Raw genomic sequence first — 18,637 nt, 5'->3', positions numbered from 1 at the left:
TCTTCCAACGAATGCTGGCAAGCAACGTGTCCTGTGTCAATTGCTAATTTTGGTATATGTGACGGGCCGCTAAAAAACGGACAACAGGCTACAAATGGCCCCCATTCAGTAGTTTGTACACCACTGCTCTGGTACTTGTCTGTCCTTGTGTCTGTGAAGTGGAGCCCACAGAAGGTTCAAGTTCCACGTGCCAAAAATAGACCGGACTGAATCAACTGCACAGTTAAACCGACTGTATCTTTTCTTTTTCCACAACCAACGGAGCAATAGATTTTTTTCAGTATCTTGCGTCTGAAATGAACCTTCTTAGGAAATGTCTTGGAAAGATGTTCGAGTGGACAAGTGCGTGGCTGAAATATGGTCTGGTGAGACTTTGCCTTTTTTTCCCTCGAGTTGGTGCATGGACAGCAGGTGTCGCCCATCGCAATACGTCACACCAAGGACACTCAGACGAATGGAAAAGCAACATTGCACTTCGCACGTATGACCTGGGAGGCCAAAGGGGAAGTGTGGTTACGGTCCAAACCAGCACGCACACATTCCTCGTAAGTGACACTACACACAGCAAACTCTCATATTTGAGTTGCTATTTCCAGCACCTCCCAAATATATCATAAAAAAGTTGTTTTTATTCAAATCAATTATTTTTTATAGTTTAAAAAAAAAAAGTGAATTTTCACTATTTGTCCCATATCCTCCATGAATTGCAAATTATGTCATGTCATGTCATCTTCCAAACCGCTTATCCTATATAGGGTCGCGGGGAGTTGCTGGAGCCTATCCCAGCCGTCAATGGGCGAAGGCAGACCACACCCCGAACTGGTCGCCAGCCAGTCGCAGGGCACACATAGACACTGTCACTGAGCGGGAATCGATCCCACGCTGCCCGCACACAACTCAGGCGTGTGTACCACTACACTATCAGCGGACTGAATTGCAAATTACTGTAACAATAATTTCCCCTTTTCAATATCAACCATTTCACTGTCCAAGCAGGCAGACCTGCAAAGGCTCTCTGAGTGCAGCGAGTACTTCCGAGCTTTGTCCCAGTCCGGGATGAGGGAGGCCGCCGAGAACCTGGTCCACCTGGAACACGTGCCCTCAGACGTCTTTCACCGCCTGCTGGAGTTTTATTTCCATGACACATTTGAGACCCCACGAGAGGAGGAGCTAGCATCGCATATACAGGTACAACACAGATATCCATAGATGGTCCACACTGAGAAGGAACAGTGGTGGGCCGCCCCACCAAGCACTGCTGCTCTGTGCAGCCGCATAGGTTGCACATGCTAAAATGTGCCACTGGAAATTCAGTTGAAGTCGGTGGTAGTCAATCACTCTCTACCGCCAGGAAGTACCCTGTTCACAAATATTATGAAAAGGTCTATACTTTTGATTTTTGTAATTCAATAATTGCTTAACTCATTCACTGCCCTAACGTTTGAAAACATTTGACAAAAATATAAATAAGTTCCGGGGATTGAATGTCTGGACTGTGAAAAGACAAATAAATTCGTCAATGGCAGTGAATGTGTTAATTCTAAGAAAATCAGTTATGAATAATACAAACTGGTACTCTCTTGCCATTGAAAAAATCAATACCACACAAAATTCTTGACAGGATATGTATCTGTATTTTTTCTATTTATTCCATGCTACTCCACAAATGTTTGATACCATTCTGTGTGTTGTTTGTGGAGGTCAGCAGCTACCTCCTTGCCGAGGCCTTCCTCTCACGTTGTCTGTCCGTGCTGACCAAGGAGCTAAGGCCGGAGAGGTGTCTGTCCTACCTGAGACTGTCTCGGGAGATCTGCTGCATGGAGCTGAGGAGCACCGTGTTCGTCTACCTGAGCAGGAACCTGCTCGAGCTGCCTCACATCGTCAGGTATTGCCATGACTCCTTATTAATTAGGAATGTGTCTTTTGAGGGAAGTGACCCGTGACCCACTTTTGCAACCCTCCTTGTTATGTAACGGGTGTCTGAGCGATGAGGAGAAAGAGGACCTCATCCTCCTGAGGATGCGAGGGAACCCTCGTCTCTGCAGTCTTCGGAAGGAGAACCTGATGTCTTGGAAGGACCCAGAGACGGAGCTCGCCCGGCACGTTTTCGTAGAGCATAACGGAGCGTGGCGTCCCATCGCTGAGTTCCCATTCCAGGCAGACAAGTGGTGCTTCACGGCTGTGGTGCTGTATAACTACTTGTACATCATAGGAGGCTACAGGACCCTTGTGAGGAGGAGGTGGGACTTCAAAATAGCCACATTTAGGTATAATCCTTTGACTCGGGAATGGACTGCTGCTGCTCCACTTGTAAAGGTAAGACAAAGATCGAAATGAATATCCATCGCTCCATTTGAAAAAATAATTAAATTTCCCTCTTAGTATAAAAGTTTTTCAACCCTTGACTGTTCAATGTCATTTTTGTAATCTTTCAAGCAAAGAAAGATTTTTTTGGTGACTACACCGTCACATGACATGATATTGGCATCATAGTAATCGAGCCATAAATCCATAAAGCCTTCGCCTGAATAGATCCATAAAGCCTTCACTGGGAACTTTAATATTTAACTTGATTGGGTTTATCACAATTACATTTTTGAACTTTCTACAAGAGAACATTGACCTTGAATTGTGTCCTTAAGGTCAAATAAGTTGTGCAGCTATCTTCCTTCTGCATGTGAGCCAAGTTTGGTGACGATAAGAGGAAAATTAAAGTGGCAAAAAAACAAGATTTTTTTTATTTGATGTGTTCAACATTGCTCTGACCTTGAACTTAATGATTTTTAAGATAAGTGCCAAGCTCTCAAACCAAATAACTGAAGCTTGGTTGGCCGTGTTTCGTTGGCCTACAGCACAGAAGGCACTTCAGCGCAGTGGCTTGCCAGGGCCGTATCTACGCACTGGGCGGCTGGTACTTGGACTCGCTGGTCGCCCCAGACTCCAGCACGGCCCTGTACACAGCCGTAGAGTGCTACGATCCATGGGAGGACACATGGAGGTCTGTACAGGAAATAAGTGATGTCATTGCATTGCCAAAATGAAGCACTCGTCCAGTGTCCAATCACTCAGATTGTATACTGGATGGAGAAGTATATTCTGCTATGGTATGATTTTTATTGAGGTATATTTTAATATAGACTAGTGCAGGTAGACTTCGTTCGCTCCTATCTTAAGTAAGAGTGGCCGTGTCTGCTGACCAAGAGGTCAACAGGTCACTGGTTAGTAGGGGGAAAACAGGATGAACTCAAGGAGTGAACATTTGTCTAAAGCAATTCTAAAACCTTGCCCTGGTGTTATCTGATGCTCCCCAAGGTAATAAACGCCAAGGGGGTGCAATTTGAAGGAGACTTCGAGGCACCGGCGGTGGTGCAGATTTTTTTCTTGTGGATTTCGGCGGGAAAAGAGACAAAGGACTTAGCCGTTTGGATGTAACCACTGCATATGTAATAACCTAGTGTGAATATTCATCTCGCTCCCTATAAGAAGGGAGACAAGAGAAGGGGCAAGTACGCACGTGCGCGCGGCAATTTAAGGGACAACTTCTTTGACATCAGCTGTATTGGGCTTACTAAAATCTTTTTCCAATCAACTGACTGTTGGAGAAGTCTTTTTCCTCATCAACCCAGCCTGGCCTTGCGTCCTCTCCGGAGGGGCGCATCGGCGGACTTGCTCTTCGAAAAGAAAATGCACCACATTATATTATTCGATCATAGACTGTGCTAGTTTGTTACTTTATCTTTGCTGGATTGTTATGCTACATATTTGTATGTATACATTATGAGTACATGATGTTTAAGTTATGTTTATCGTGTGCTATGCTATGTCAGGCTATGTTATGCCATGTTAGGTTAGGCCAGGTTAGGCTACCCCATGCTATGCATTCTATCTCACGTTGTGTTTGTATAGTTTCAACATGTCTTTGTGCCTCAGATTTGTCGCATCGCTCCCCCTCACGGACTTCCAGTTCACCGTATCTCTATCTCACGACGTGCCCCTGGCGACCAGTCTCGGACACTGCCTCTACGTCCTGGGCAGCATACAGAGGACCGGAGAGAAACTGCTGCTCCAGTACGACACCAGGCAAGGTATGAGTACTAGTATCACAATCGAGTATGGAAAGCCGTTTGAGAATCCACCTTAATCGAATATCTGTGCTAATAGAGTGAAAAATGTCATCCGAATGTGTCTTGGAATCTGTGGCAGATTTGTGGTGTGAGCTGCTTCCCACGCTCACCAGGGCAGACGCAGACCTTCCAGCTCTTTACTTCCTTATGGGCGCCTCCGACAAGTTAGTGGTGATTGGAGGAAACAACTCGCACAACGTGGTCACGTCGTTTTGCGTATGCTTGCAGAAATGGGGACAGGTAAAGATTAACCACATCTTGAACCAATCATTGACAGGAAATCCAAATTCTTTAAAACTGGGAAACTGGAGCCGTTATTCGTCCCTCCGAACAAAACAAAACGAACATTTCAGAAATGAATTAGGCACAACAACTAATGTATCCGTTTTTTATTTATTTATGCCAAAACGTTTCATGACAGACGGCGCAATTAAATGTATAAGCATTTTTTTTTTCTGCGTTAGCTATCCGTATTGCCATTAGCCGATGACAAAATCAACTAATGGGTTTCTCAATGTACTTTTGCTGCAAAACATGTCTTAGTCCAAAAAAATGAAAAAACAAAAAAATTCCCTTTCATTTTTTGTTAGCACGGCGTTAGCCGACCAAATACGTATTTTTGTTGGTAAGACTGCATTAGCCGGCCAAATGTACCCATAACTACTTCGGAGCGTCGGCTCGAATGTAGCACGTACTTGGCTTTCACGCATGTGCACTCCCTACGTAGATAGGGCAGACATAGGGAGACAAGACGAGCCATCCAAACGGTCCTCTCCAGTGACAATATGTTCTGACCCGTTTTGACTTGAATGCGAATATTTGATTCACCGTTCATTGATTCGGTTTTCAACGGCCAATTCGCTACTCAATTCGACTCACCGCCGATGCGCTCACAGCCCTAATTTTTTAAAATAGACTGGTACCTCGATTTAAAAATGACATAACTTCTGAGTTTTTCAAGATGCGAGCTGTCACTCGTCTGATTTTTATTTTATTTTTTTCGTCTTGAGTTGTAACTTGGCCTCTTGATTTTTCTTGGCTGCCACTTCGGACCTTAACTAGAACTGTGACTGTGGTCTTCCAATTCCTCACTATGTTCCTCACAGTGGAAACTGATCGCTGAAATCCCTGAGCTAGCTTTTTGTATCCTTCCCCTGGCCTAAGCCATGATGATGAACAATCCTTGTTTTCAGGTCATTTGAGAGTTCTTTTGAGGCTCCCATGTTGCCACTTTCAGGGAAGACGCAAATAGGAGAAAAACTTGCAATTGGCCACCTTAAATACCCTTTCTCATGGGTGGCTTTTTTCTATGTATATAAGTCAAGGGTCATTGAGCTCAAACAAATTCTGTTTTCCAATAACTAGTGCTACAGGTATTCAAATCAATAAAATAACAAGGGTGCCCAAATGTATGCACCTGCCTATTTTTAAGTAATTATTGCATACTTTCTGTGAATCCTATCAACTCCATTTCACTTCTCAAATGTCACTGTGTTCGTCTGCTATATGATACTGTATATTTAACTGAAATTGCTGATTTGAACAACCATTGATTTATAAAGGAAAATCTTGAAAAATGATTAGGGGTACCCAAACTTTTTAATACGGCTGTATATTCTTTATCCTCTGTGAAAACCTACTAATATAACCTCCGTTTAGTAGAAATGGTCCTATTCTGTAATTGTATGTTTGCATGTGGTATACTGCTTCCTGGTGGCGAAGGCGTGCCCACCAGAAGCAGAGCAGAAATGCCCATCGAATTATCATGATGCACAAATTGTTTACATTCCACTTAAGAATGTTATCATTGTATGTATTTTAGAACGTGATAAATCGTCATGGCATTTTTCTTTTTAAAACACGTTCCAATAATTTTTGTTGGTCTTTTTTTGGGAGACTGAAACAGATTAACCATGAGCGTCCCCAACAACTGCTTCGCTTCTTTTGCACAGGCACACCGTGTGCAGAAAGCGGCGTTGGCAGGGCAGGGGGCGCTGTTGGGCTCACAGGCTGTCTTGCCAAGTGTGGAGCATAACAGTGTGGTGATGATGGACGTGCAAACTCTCTCTCTGAAGGTTCTGACTCCTCTGCCCACCTCCATCTGCTATGAAGCTGTCTTTTACCTACAATTTTGATATCACACCTCGCCCTATGAGTACTACGTGTATACCTCTACACTCTTAGGAACAAATTGCTAATGTTAAGTTACTATTATTACAGTGTATAATTTTTTTGGTAATTGTATATTATACTAGTATGTTACTCACATGAGGCCTCACTGAATGAATGAATTTTAATTGAATGTTCATATTTGCCATTTCGCCTGCTAAAAACAGAATTATTTTGCCCTTAAAAATGTATCATGAATGTATATTTCATCATTCTATTATTATTAATATTTCTATATTTCTAATTCCCTTTTTGTTTTTTCCAATTATTTCTACATTTACTAATAATGCCCCTTAAGTTTTTAAAATATTTTTAATATTTTCTAATAATTTAATAATGCCCTTTTGCTAATATTCTGAAATTCTCAATTTTCTTATGTCCCTTTTCCTAAACTTGATTTGAAAGCCTGTTACTGTAATTGTAGTAATACTTCAACTTAAATCAGTATGTAAAAATGCAATTGTAAATGTGGTGTTAATGTTACATTCGTTCTGAAATTATATAGCTGGACTCATCACATTACATAAAGGATTATTCCATTTTTAATTGAAAACACAAAACATTAGGAAATAAACGGTCCAATTTTCTAAGATGTCGCTTGTGCTCCCTTGGTGGAATGTGTCAATATGTCAAGTGTTCCTTAATACATAATAAAGGTTGTCCTCATGTGCCTGACATGCCGTGATGTCATCCTTGTGCCTGCTGCGTGTTTTTTTTTGTCATCGCAGTGATACAGTGATTTCCTGCCAAGTCACACACAAATCAAAGAGTGATACAGATACACACAGGCATCAAGCAACAGCTTCTTTGCTGGCTGCACAGCAGGTGAGAGCAGCCTTATTGTTAACTTATACATTTGGTATTGTCTGTAAAATAATGCTATTCTAAGTACTTAGTTATACATTGTCAAAAACATACTTGTCGCTTAAGGCCTCTTCACTGTTTTAGTAAGTGATCCAGTAAGGCTGATTTCCCCAAAATGTATTGCTTTATTTTGTAATAAGGCCATTTTCCCAAAATGTATTTCTATATTTTCTAATTGTTCTGTATTTTCTAACATTTACTTCTCTGTTTTCCTAATAATGTCCTTTCCCCCCTCTGCTCTTAATATAATGCATCGTATACTGTACTATTATTTATGTTTGGAAGGCGGCTCAAGAGTTTTGGTGGCTGCGCACACGTGAGTTGAGCTTCTCTGACTTTGGTGTCCTGTTACATGCCACAGAGGGGGGGAAAAGCAACAGCGTGCGTTGTTGGGCTCGAGGGAGAGTGTGCAGCTGATTTTCCACCTGAGTGAAGAAGCCCTTGAAGGGCACAACGCTGAGCAGCGCAGAGTACAGACAGCTTCATTGCAAACGTCACCATTGCCTTTCTCCGTCTTCACAGTCAAGGTAAATGGAAGCTCCTCTCTCTCTTTTGGCGTTTTATGTTCATACTACATATGTCTATTATCATAAATGGCATACAGGACGTTTACTGACTAGACTAGATCAATCCATTGATTGTGTTATGTTTGGTTACATTACCACATGTGTATCTGTGGCCGGAAGCGTTCTTCTATATCTGGCAGTTGAACTTTCACCCACTTGCGTGACTCTGCAGTCGCCTGACATGGAAAAAGTCATTTCGCGCCGTCATCTAGACGCTCTCGAGTAGACGTCAATATTATTGTTTGGCCACGTGTGTGCTCCTTCTACCATAAAGAACTTCAAATACGTGTTGCTCAGCTGAGAGGGCATCGGGGTCATGTAATGCTGGCTGGCTTCTTCGGGCTATAAACGGGGCTGGCTGAAGCACTACCGGCAAATAAAATCTGCTTTTATAAAGTATTCATGCCCTTTTATGCTCAACTAAACAGGGGGGGAAAGCCTATTGCAGATTTTTTTTTTCTGATAATACATACAGTTCTTTCTGTTTTAGTCATGTTATTTACACCTTTATATATTTTACTTATAAGCTGTCCTATTTATACGAGAGGAGCCAAATATTAAAAAACCTTTCAGAATATGAGGTGGTGCACCACAATAATAATGAATTGTTGAACCGACAGGGATTAGGAGCGATGGCCGAAGCCCATCAAGCGGTGGGCTTCCAGTTCACCGTGCGTCCAGATGGCGTGGACCTCAAACTGAGCCAGGAGGTCATCACCAACATCTGCCAGGCTGGACTGACAGTGTGGAAGAAGAGAGCCATACAGTTCAAGGTGTCAAGAGCTTCTTTTTAACATAAATACTACAAGTGGCAAAAGTACTCTTTCGTAGAAGTAGAGGTACTTTTGTAAAAATAAGTACAGATTCAAATCATTTGTCTGTTTTCAAATGTAGGGAGTAAAATAAGTAATCAGAATAATACTCTTGCAAGATACAGACATAAGAAAAATCTACTGGTGTATAGTAATAAAATATTTGTAATTGGCTACTTCCCAACACTGCTAAATAAGAAGGCATCAGAAAAATGAATACTTAAATACAGACACAGTACCTGAAAAATGAAAAACTTCATTACAATAGCTAACGTATTTGCAATGGTTACTTCTCCTACTGCTAAATAAGTAATGAAAAGGGTAATACTCATGTACTCGGTTACTTTCCACCACTGTAAATTAAAGAGTAATCAGAAGTTGTCCGAAAAATAACTAGTTGAGTACAGATTCCTGAAAAAAGAAGTACAGTACCTGTATTTGTCCTTGGTTACTTCCCATTTCTGCTAAAAAGATAAATAAAAGATGTCATCAGAAAAACACAGAATCAATTACAGATACAGTCCCTGATACATTCATTTAAGTTTGACAATTAATTCTTTGTACTTGGCTACTTCCCACTACTGCCAAATAAGTCACCAGAAAAACAAATACTCACATAACAAACAGATACCTAAAGAAATCATGTTAGACACAGTAATAAATTATTTGTACTTAGTTAATTGTCGCTGTTGCTAAATCCATACATACATTCATGTGGAAATAAAGATGATGTGTTTTTATTGTCCAGAACAGCATCTTGGCCGGCGTATACCCGGCCAGTCCGTCCAGTTGGCTGATCGTGGTCATCGTCATGATGAGTAGCTTGTACACAGGTGTGGACCCTTCTCTGGGAATCATGGACGCCATCGAGGAAAACATGCCGCTCAGGTCAGAAAACGTCTCCGTGCTATTCTGGACCCTTGACTTGGTACACCTTTCTTCTTTCTCTCTGTACTGTCTGACACTACAGTACAGGTGTACCTAATGAAGTTGCCAGCGAGCACACAATCTCCATGCTTGATTGAGCGTGTCTACAGTACGTGAGGAAAGTGTAACGAGTGCAGTGTTGTGGCTTTTGTGAGTAGAGGATATCTATCGGTGCAGACGGGCGCGGTGCTGAGCGCCGTGCTGTTTGCCAGCGCCCTGTGGCTCTTCGTCATCTACCTGCTCAGGTACACCCTCAAAGCGCTGCTCTCCTACCACGGCTGGATCTTTGAATCCCACGGGAAGATGAGCACCTCCACTAAAGTGTGGCTGGTATGTACGTTGTAGTGTTGCATGGGATACTGGTACCAGTACCATACCGTGATTTTTCGCCGTCAAAAATGACCGTTTTTTTTTATTTAATTTTTTTACACCGGTGTTAATCATATGGAACTTTTTTGCTTACATGGCTGAAAGCCATGGCAAGCCGACCAACATGACAAAGCCCGTCTGTAAGGCTTGTTTTAAAACTGCCGTAACGGTGCAAATGTATTGTCAATATCAACAATGGATGACATGAAATGCAGTCAAATAGGTCAACTATATGGCATGTAATATAAAAGCTTATAGTGAATAAATATATATACGTACCGGTGCTGTACAGACCTTGACATGTTTACATGCTTATATAAACATAAATCCAGGCATTAGTCTATTTATTTAAAAAAAATGTCATTCTTAAAATCAGAATTGTTTAATTCTGTGTCCAAAAAGTATAGAGGCTATACAGCTGCATATCTGGGCATGAAAATGATCATAACCTGCTCAATACTGCATTACAGTAGATGTCACACTAATGGCTAAATAAACCTCAGTGTACATTTTCTACTTGTGACATTTAAAAAATAAATAAATAAATGGGGACTAGTTTTCTTAAAGTAGAATTTATACGTAGTCTATAAAATATAAATAAGTGTACTGTAGAAAGAAACAGCATAACTCACTCCCCCACAGGCCCACAAACAGATACATATCCTAATATTTTGAATGAATAAAAAAAAATAATAATTTGAAGTTCTTTTGTCAGTTTTAATTTAGCTTATTTTAGATTTTTGTCGAGGTACCGTTTCGGTACCGGTATCAAGGTACTTTATGCAGGTATAGTATCGAAGTCAAAATTTTGGTATCATGACAACACTACATTGTATCTCATTGTTTTGACTTAAAATTGTAGCTATTTTTTTGTTGTTGCTTATTTATGTTGTTTGTTAACTCCCAGAGCCTGGTGAAGATGTTTTCAGGGCGCAGACCACTTCTTTACAGCTTCCAGGCATCCTTACCCCGACTACCCGTGCCCAGGGTGGAAGACACTATTCGCAGGGTGGGTATTCACAAGGAAAATTGGGAAATTATTCATTTTACAAGAACAAAAATATTTTCACATAGTACTATTGCTGTTTTTCTTGTAACATTTTTCATGTAATGCTATGAATTTATTCTAAGCAAGACAATTATGACGTTATTATAATTTTGCAATTTCATTCCTGTGGCATATTCTGATTTAGGTCTCGTAAAATTACGATTTAATTCTCATGATGTAGCTTTTCATAAAGTTACTTGCTTTCACGTAATATTGCTACAATCTTATTCCAGTTTTATCATGGCTTTATTTTTCTTTTATTTTTCAATACTGGTACTCTATCTTTATCTTCATGACAATGTGACTAATGAAGATGAACTCAATCTAATCATTATGCCATGTGCATATTGTAATGTTACTTCCAAACTAACTTGTATACATATTTTAAATGTGCTCATTTTTTCTATTAACATTCCATTGAGTTTGCAATATGCAAACGTACTGGTCTGGTAGATTGTGATTGCTGCTTCTCTTTCAGGGAACTTTAGAGGTATTTTCTGTTGTTTTGTGTGCAGTACCTGGAGTCGGTGCGTCCTCTGTTGGATGATAAGCAATATAGGCAAATGAAGATCTTGGCCAACGACTTTAAGGAATCAGAGGCCGCCCAGTTGCAAAGATACTTGATCCTGAAGTCCTGGTGGGCCACCAATTATGTGAGTGCGGTACGGTAATATCGCTCAAAAGGTGGCGTTACTATTTACACAACATAGACATTTACATTATGTCCTGTAGGTGAGTGACTGGTGGGAGGAATACATCTACCTGAGAGGCAGGGGCCCACTTATGGTCAACAGTAATTTTTACATTATGGTAAGATGGAAGAGGACTATCGGACCATATTTTTTTCGTTAACAGGACAGACAAGCGCATCATTCAATTCATTTAACTGGGAAGTCAACCCAAAATTGTCTTTACAATAATATGTTCTATAGGCCCACCCATAATATGAATCACCCATTTTTGTCCATCTCAGGGGGAGTGAAGTGTCAAAATGGCCACCCCATGAGATGGCTGAAAATGGGTGGTTTTTGCTCTATAACTTATATTCCACAAATGCAATATTAATCAGAATGCCATGTTTAGACCGTATGTCGAACATATTATTGCAAAGAATATTTGGGGGTTGACTTCATCTTAATGCAATTTTATTTAATCGCATTAACAACTCAGAAGAGTGATGAACATGTGACAACTGACAAACATTTAAATTATTATTATTATTTTTTTATATTTTGTATGCAATTTTATTTCAATGTATGTTTGTTTATTTTATAATTTTGTAGTACTGTATTTTTTTTTATTTTGGATTATTTTATTTTATCATCCATCCATTATCTGTACCGCTTCTCCTCACAAGGGTCGCGGGGCGTGCTGGAGCCTATCCCAGCTGTCTTTGGGCAGTAGGCGGGGGACACCCTGAACTGGTTGCCAGCCAATCGCAGGGCACACAGAGACAAACATCCGCACTCACAATCACACCTAGGGGCAATTTAGAGTATCCAATCAACTTACAACCGTGCCGCCCTTATTTTATCATGTTTTATGTTATGTAAAGTTAATTCTATGCGTGTGTATTCTATTATTCGTGTTTTCAATTTATTTGATCTATTTTGTGTTAAGCTGTTTTATTTTTTTATTTTATTTCATTCAAGCATTAACTTTTCAAATAAGCTTTGCGGGTGTAGCTACTAACAGCCAAACAATGACATTTAAAAATATCTACTTTTTATTTTACAGTGTTAACTACCACTCATGTCATTATTTGCACGCAATTCATAGCAAATTGATTTCCTGTTACTGTGTCCCCATTATTTACTATATATCTGTACATTCCATAATATTTGTCTATATGTTGTGCAAAGGATCTGCTGTATGTGACGCCGACTCACCGGCAGGCGGCGCGTGCGGGCAACGTGGTGCACGCCATGTTGCAGTACAGACGCAAACTGGAGCGTGGTGAACATGCGCCGGTATTCGTCCAAAACAACACACAATACAGGACTAGTCTGTAGTCCTAACAACCATGACTCTCCATTTCATGGAACTGCAGTGACTTTTCTTCTTTTTTTCTCTGGCTGCTCAGCTGAGAGCTTTGGGGACGGTTCCCATGTGCTCCACTCAGATGGAGAGGATGTTCAACACCACCCGCATCCCTGGCATCGAAACGGGTGCAATTAAGTTTTTTGTTTATCCTCTGTTATTTGCTCAAATACTCACCTTGTTTCTGTGCTTAGTTCAAAGCCATGTCTAAAATAAAAATAGTAATTTGGTGCTATATTATGGCATCACTATATTAAAGTGAAGGGGTGCATGGTTTAGTCAGGACATACAGTATGTTGTCTAATAGGAAAAAAAAGGTTTGCTGCCATCGTGTGGCATCTACAGGCAATTACATATTCCTCTTCAGAGAGCCATCGTGGCTGGGCTTGGTCCCCTGCAAATATAGTAAATAGCAAATAATATTATTATTAATGTCAATTTTTTGGTAAATTTTTATGTTGATGTGCTTGTCCATTTGGGTTAATTTTCTCACTGAAATGGGAGTTGTTTATATGGGAGAATTTTCTTCTTGCTATTTAAGAATTTCCTTATCCTTAATGCAACATTTTCTCTTGGATATGGGATTTTTTTTGTTGCAATTAGAGAATTAGTAAATAAGATGAAAACAACTTAGCTCTACATTGTTTTTCCCTCATAAATTATAGTGTAGTTTTTGTACATATTCTAACAAAATCCTCATTAAATTTCGCATTGAGACAACTAATGACTTAAAATTCACTTTCAAAGCAAAGCCATATTTTTATATCAATTATAAGAAAGAGAAAAAAATGTAACTCTTTTTTTAAAAAAAACAAAAAAAAAACATGTACATATATTTCCTTACTAATTGTGGTTTACTTTTAGTGGATACCCCTCCTAAATTCTTGTGTAATTCCACATCCAGCCCATAAATGACTCACAATTCTAAGATGTTAAGGGGATATTTTCATAACAGTATTTGTAACCACAATTTAAATGAAAGTATAATTTCTTGCGGTTTGCAGATTTCGTGCAGCACCTGAGTGACAGGAAGCACTTGGTGGTATACCACAAGGGTCGCTTCTTCCAAGTGTGGCTGTACTCGGGAGGGCGCCACCTCTTACCCAGTGAGTTGGAGACCCAATTTAGCAGGATCCTCAACGACACATCCGAGCCGCAGCCCGGCGAGCTCAAACTAGCTGCGCTGACTGCAGGAAACAGGTGAAAACCTCATACCAACAATTGCAATGTGATTGTGGTCATATTAAGAGATGAATTGAAATCCCAGAAAGAAAATGTAAGGCCCACCACTGATAGATCCTGATTATGTCTTTAACGCCCGCTAGGGTTCCGTGGGCTCAGGCTCGGATGAAATACTTCAGCCACGGAGTGAACAAAGCCTCCTTGGACGTGGTGGAGTCGGCCGCCTTCTTCCTGGCGTTGGATGACGAGCCTCAGGGTTACGACGCCACAAGCAACTCTCTGGACCGCTATGCCAAATCGCTGCTGCACGGAAAGTGTTACGACAGGTAGAAGCATGCATGCCACACAATGGAATAAAATAAATATTCTGCAGTGCTACAAATATTTTGGGGTTAAATCTTATCATTCCTGTCAACTGAAATATATAAATAAAAGTGTAAAAAATATATAATACATAAGAGTGCAATGTACTACATACACTACTAAAAATGTGGTTAAAAAAAGTTGACTACATTCAAATGAAAAAATGTTGTTTTTTTAAAAAATAAATAAAATACACTGAATTTGTCACAATTACAAATGACTATAGAAAATATACACAATGTACAAGTTTTAAGAAACATTAAAATCGACACAAATGAATGTTAAATGAAAAGGCAGTGATTCATTTGAATCCTATGACTTCTCTCGATTACAATCATTAAAATCTGATGAAAATCACCCAAAAATGAATAATCTAATAATTAAACATACTCACATACTACAGTATTAAAATGTCAAATAGAATTTAAAAAATTGAATGAATTCAAATAGATATTTTAAAAAAAAAATAAAATTAAGACATGAAATTCCTTCAGAAATCATACGGGAACACTGAGAACACACCCACTGTACTGTATGTTATGCAAGAGTACCATCATGCATCATCTTTCTGTTCTCTTAGGTGGTTCGATAAATCATTCACCCTCATATCTTACCCCAATGGCAAAATGGGAATAAATGCTGAACATTCATGGGCCGATGCGCCCATCGTGGGACACATGTGGGAGGTAAGTCACTCTCTCTTGACCGCCAATCGTTAATTTGATGTTGTATGTTTATTCAGACGAGACGTGTGTGTGCGCGTGTAGTACGTGATTGCGACCGACTGCTTCCATCTGGGCTACACGGAGGAGGGCCACTGCAAAGGAGACGTGAACAAAGGTCTTCCTCATCCCTCTCGACTCCAATGGCACATTCCCAAGGAGGTACAGCACCAGTCCGTGTGCTCTTAATTCTAGCTTTCTTTGGCTACAAGTCGGCAAATGCCAGTAAAAAGGTGGAATAGTCCATTGCATGTGAAGCTGTGAGGCCAGGCCGTTGTGGAATCGGTAATGGAAAAGCGCCTCATGTGTCTGTTCTTTCTTTGTATAGTGCCAAAATGTGATCGAGACGTGCTACCTGTCTGCTAAAAAACTAGCAGATGATGTGGATTTCCTCGCCTACCTGTTTAATACCTTTGGCAAAGGCCTGATTAAAAAGTGCAGGACCAGCCCGGACGCTTTCATTCAGCTGGCCCTGCAGCTTGCACAGTTTAGGGTACGCTGCCTCTCATCAAAAACTATTTTGCACATTCACCAAATGGCCCCTCCTTCCAGAATTATACACACACAGACACGTGAATGAGACATTCAACAAAAAAGTTCCCCATCTTTCACCATTCAAGTTATTCAGAACAACTTTTGCACAATTGCGCAATTTTGCACATTGCCAAAATTCTACTCTTGCCACGCCGTCACTGTCATTTTTTTTTCATTTTCTTATTTTTACCTGAATCATGTTTCCGCGTTACAGAAATCGCATTAAAGTGAAAATTGAAAAAGTTACCAAAATTGGAGATAAGTGTTTTTCACATGACAGCGACGCACGGTAAAATTGAGATTTTACACATTTATCTCCTCCCACATTTTTCCACTGATTCAAAAAATTCCACTTTCAAAATATTACTGCATATGTACACTATTTATGAATTTGATATAATATGGATTTCAGTATAGCTTCAGCTTTTTACAATACATGTGCAATTTCTATAGATAATGGATTGTCCAATTGTTATGATGATTCTGCCTGCCAGGACCAGGGGGGGTTTTGTTTGACGTACGAGTCGTCCATGACGCGCATGTTCAGAGACGGCCGCACGGAGACGGTGCGCTCGTGTACCTCGGAGGCTGTCGCCTTCGTCAGAGCCATGGAGAACCGACAGACCACAGTAAGAAGGGCAAACTAAGTCCAACAAAACCGAGACGGTCCTTGTCAAAGGCATGTTGTGACAAGCAGTGCGCATGACACTGAAATCATTGTTTTGTTAGCGATTAGTAGAGCAAAAGTTTAAGTAGGACACCAAATGTGGATATTTTCTCCTAACTGTAGTCTATTTTTGTTCAAAATGCTAAATTTTTGCATGAAATTCCACTAAGTTGTCATCAAAGAAGGCTAAACTTGTTTATCCAACAAAGAGAGGACTCTGCGTTTTCACATTTCAAGAAAAAAAAATACTCCCCCCCAATTTTTTTATGGATAATTCTATTCCATTCATTGTAATTCTTGTTTTCAAGTACATATACTATTTTGTACACAATCATACTACATTTTGTGAAAGGAGGCTTGAATTGCACTTAAAAAATAAACTGGCCAAATATATATAGTTTACATTAATTTGTCTGTTTTTGTACAAAATTCTTATAACTTGATTCACAAATGTCCCATTATTGCAATAGTGATTCTAATTCAAAGTGTATATTAATATTTTATGTATTGTTTAATATAGTTTTTGATATTTTCATTTTGCCATATATGTAATTCGAGTATTTTGTGACATTCATAAGTCGATAAACTTAAAAAAACGAAACAAAATTTTTAAAAAAAGGATTTTTCTACTAATTACCAGAGCTGGGCATCGTCTTACCGCCACCGAGTTCCCGTCTGCATATTTAAACGACCCACGTGGTCCCAGTCTGTCCGAGTCAGTTAAGCGGCGTTGGACGGTAATGAAGTGCGTGTACTTTGTTACCTCTCACCACTGTTAATTTCCAGCCGTTGTCTCCCTGTATCCGTGATAGAACCTGATGAGGCTGGCGCTGTTTCGGAAAGCAGCCGACAAGCATCAGAACATGTACCGCCTGGCCATGACCGGTGCCGGCATTGACCGACATCTCTTCTGTCTCTACATCGTGTCCAAGTATCTGGGCGTGGACTCTCCTTTCTTAGAGCAGGTGAGAATGCGCGCACGATCCGGCGTCATGCTAACGTCGCTAAGGGCTCCACGTGCTTGCTTGCAGGTTCTGTCGGAACCGTGGAAGCTGTCAACCAGTCAGACTCCTCAGCAACAGCTCAACTTGGTGGACATCAATAAGTTCCCCAAATATGTCGGGGCTGGAGGCGGATTCGGCCCAGTGAGTGAAATCCTTGGCTATTGTTTATTCTCTGGATCAATAAAACATTATGACCCCTCCACAAATAGATGAGAAGTAAGTCTTACTTACAGCTTTTAGTTTAGGACTCTGATTCCTTCCCTATAAAATCCATAGTAAGAAAATACAATGTACAAATATTAACATAATAAATAATGTAACATTTAACAACATTAGAATATGAGCCATTTTTTTTTTTTTTGCCTCATAATTTTATAGGTAGCCGATGACGGTTACGGCGTGTCTTACATCATTATTGGAGAAAACCTCATCACATTCCACATCTCCAGCAAGTTCTCCTGCCCTGACACGGTAAACATTTGTGACGCCACACGCACTTTCTCTTACCAATGTTTCATTCACAGTCGGTAAAAAATACCACGATTGTTAATTTCCCACCTGTGGCTTCTCGTGTGATCTGTGCAGGATTCGTACAGGTTCGGTCAGCACATCAGCAAAGCCATGATAGACATCCAAACACTTTTCCAGGCCACAAACAACAAGACAACAGGCGAGTCTGTAATGCAGCTCAATAACGGCAAGAAGCACATATAGCAGCAGACCTGTGTATGCATGTGAGTATGTATGTATGCGTGTGTGTGAGATTTGATGTACGGATGCGATGATCGTCGTAGTCCTCACTGATGATGCCATACTCATTCCACACACACCATGAATTGCCCCTTTAAGTTATTGCTCTGTATATTGTGCTTCTGTGAACCTTGTACAGTAAATAAAGCATCGTCACTGACTTCATACTTTCCTGCTGTGAATACACTGTTTTAAATATTTGGAGGTAGACAAAATATTACAAATAGCCTCCAACATACTTCCAGAGCTGGGCATTCCGTCTATCTGACGGACCGGTCCATCTATCCGTTACTGCCGGACGCCCGTTTTGCTGATTTTTGACGAATGACAGGAACATTTTTAAAATAGATGGATTAAGCATATAGTACCTATAGAATGGTACTATTTTTTTTTCCCCCAGAAATTAAGGCAAATGATGGACGATGGAAGGGTACACACGCTGCTGACTGATGACGAATGACGGACGCTCAATTAGTAGCAAAATGCCCAGCTCTGC

At 40.3% G+C, this 18,637-nt stretch overlaps 2 protein-coding genes across 2 annotated transcripts; both read left to right on the top strand.

The window, feature by feature from the left end:
- The first annotated feature begins 210 nt into the window (after positions 1-210).
- On the top strand, positions 211-6,968 carry LOC147148930 (kelch repeat and BTB domain-containing protein 13). The gene is made up of 8 exons (XM_086027763.1): positions 211-545; positions 997-1,188; positions 1,701-1,887; positions 1,979-2,316; positions 2,853-2,998; positions 3,931-4,085; positions 4,204-4,364; positions 6,077-6,968. The coding sequence occupies exons 1-8, from the start codon at positions 297-299 to the stop codon at positions 6,257-6,259; spliced, it is 1,611 nt and encodes a 536-aa protein (XP_085883889.1). The 5' UTR covers positions 211-296; the 3' UTR covers positions 6,260-6,968.
- A 51-nt stretch (positions 6,969-7,019) lies between these two features.
- cpt1b (carnitine palmitoyltransferase 1B (muscle)) lies at positions 7,020-18,308 on the top strand. Its single transcript, XM_086027762.1, has 20 exons — positions 7,020-7,118; positions 7,519-7,684; positions 8,344-8,496; positions 9,284-9,423; positions 9,621-9,792; positions 10,739-10,840; positions 11,395-11,532; positions 11,612-11,689; positions 12,742-12,849; positions 12,963-13,047; positions 13,924-14,119; positions 14,245-14,427; positions 15,045-15,150; positions 15,232-15,348; positions 15,515-15,679; positions 16,215-16,349; positions 17,200-17,352; positions 17,419-17,532; positions 17,770-17,862; positions 17,977-18,308. The coding sequence occupies exons 3-20, from the start codon at positions 8,356-8,358 to the stop codon at positions 18,103-18,105; spliced, it is 2,355 nt and encodes a 784-aa protein (XP_085883888.1). The 5' UTR covers positions 7,020-7,118; positions 7,519-7,684; positions 8,344-8,355; the 3' UTR covers positions 18,106-18,308.
- The last annotated feature ends 329 nt before the right edge of the window (positions 18,309-18,637 follow it).

The sequence above is a fragment of the Filicampus tigris genome, chromosome 4 (assembly GCF_054856515.1).
Source record: "Filicampus tigris isolate MCC_2025a chromosome 4, RoL_Ftig_1.0, whole genome shotgun sequence".
Taxonomy (NCBI): domain Eukaryota; kingdom Metazoa; phylum Chordata; class Actinopteri; order Syngnathiformes; family Syngnathidae; genus Filicampus; species Filicampus tigris.
This window is presented reverse-complemented; position numbering and strand designations above follow the sequence as displayed.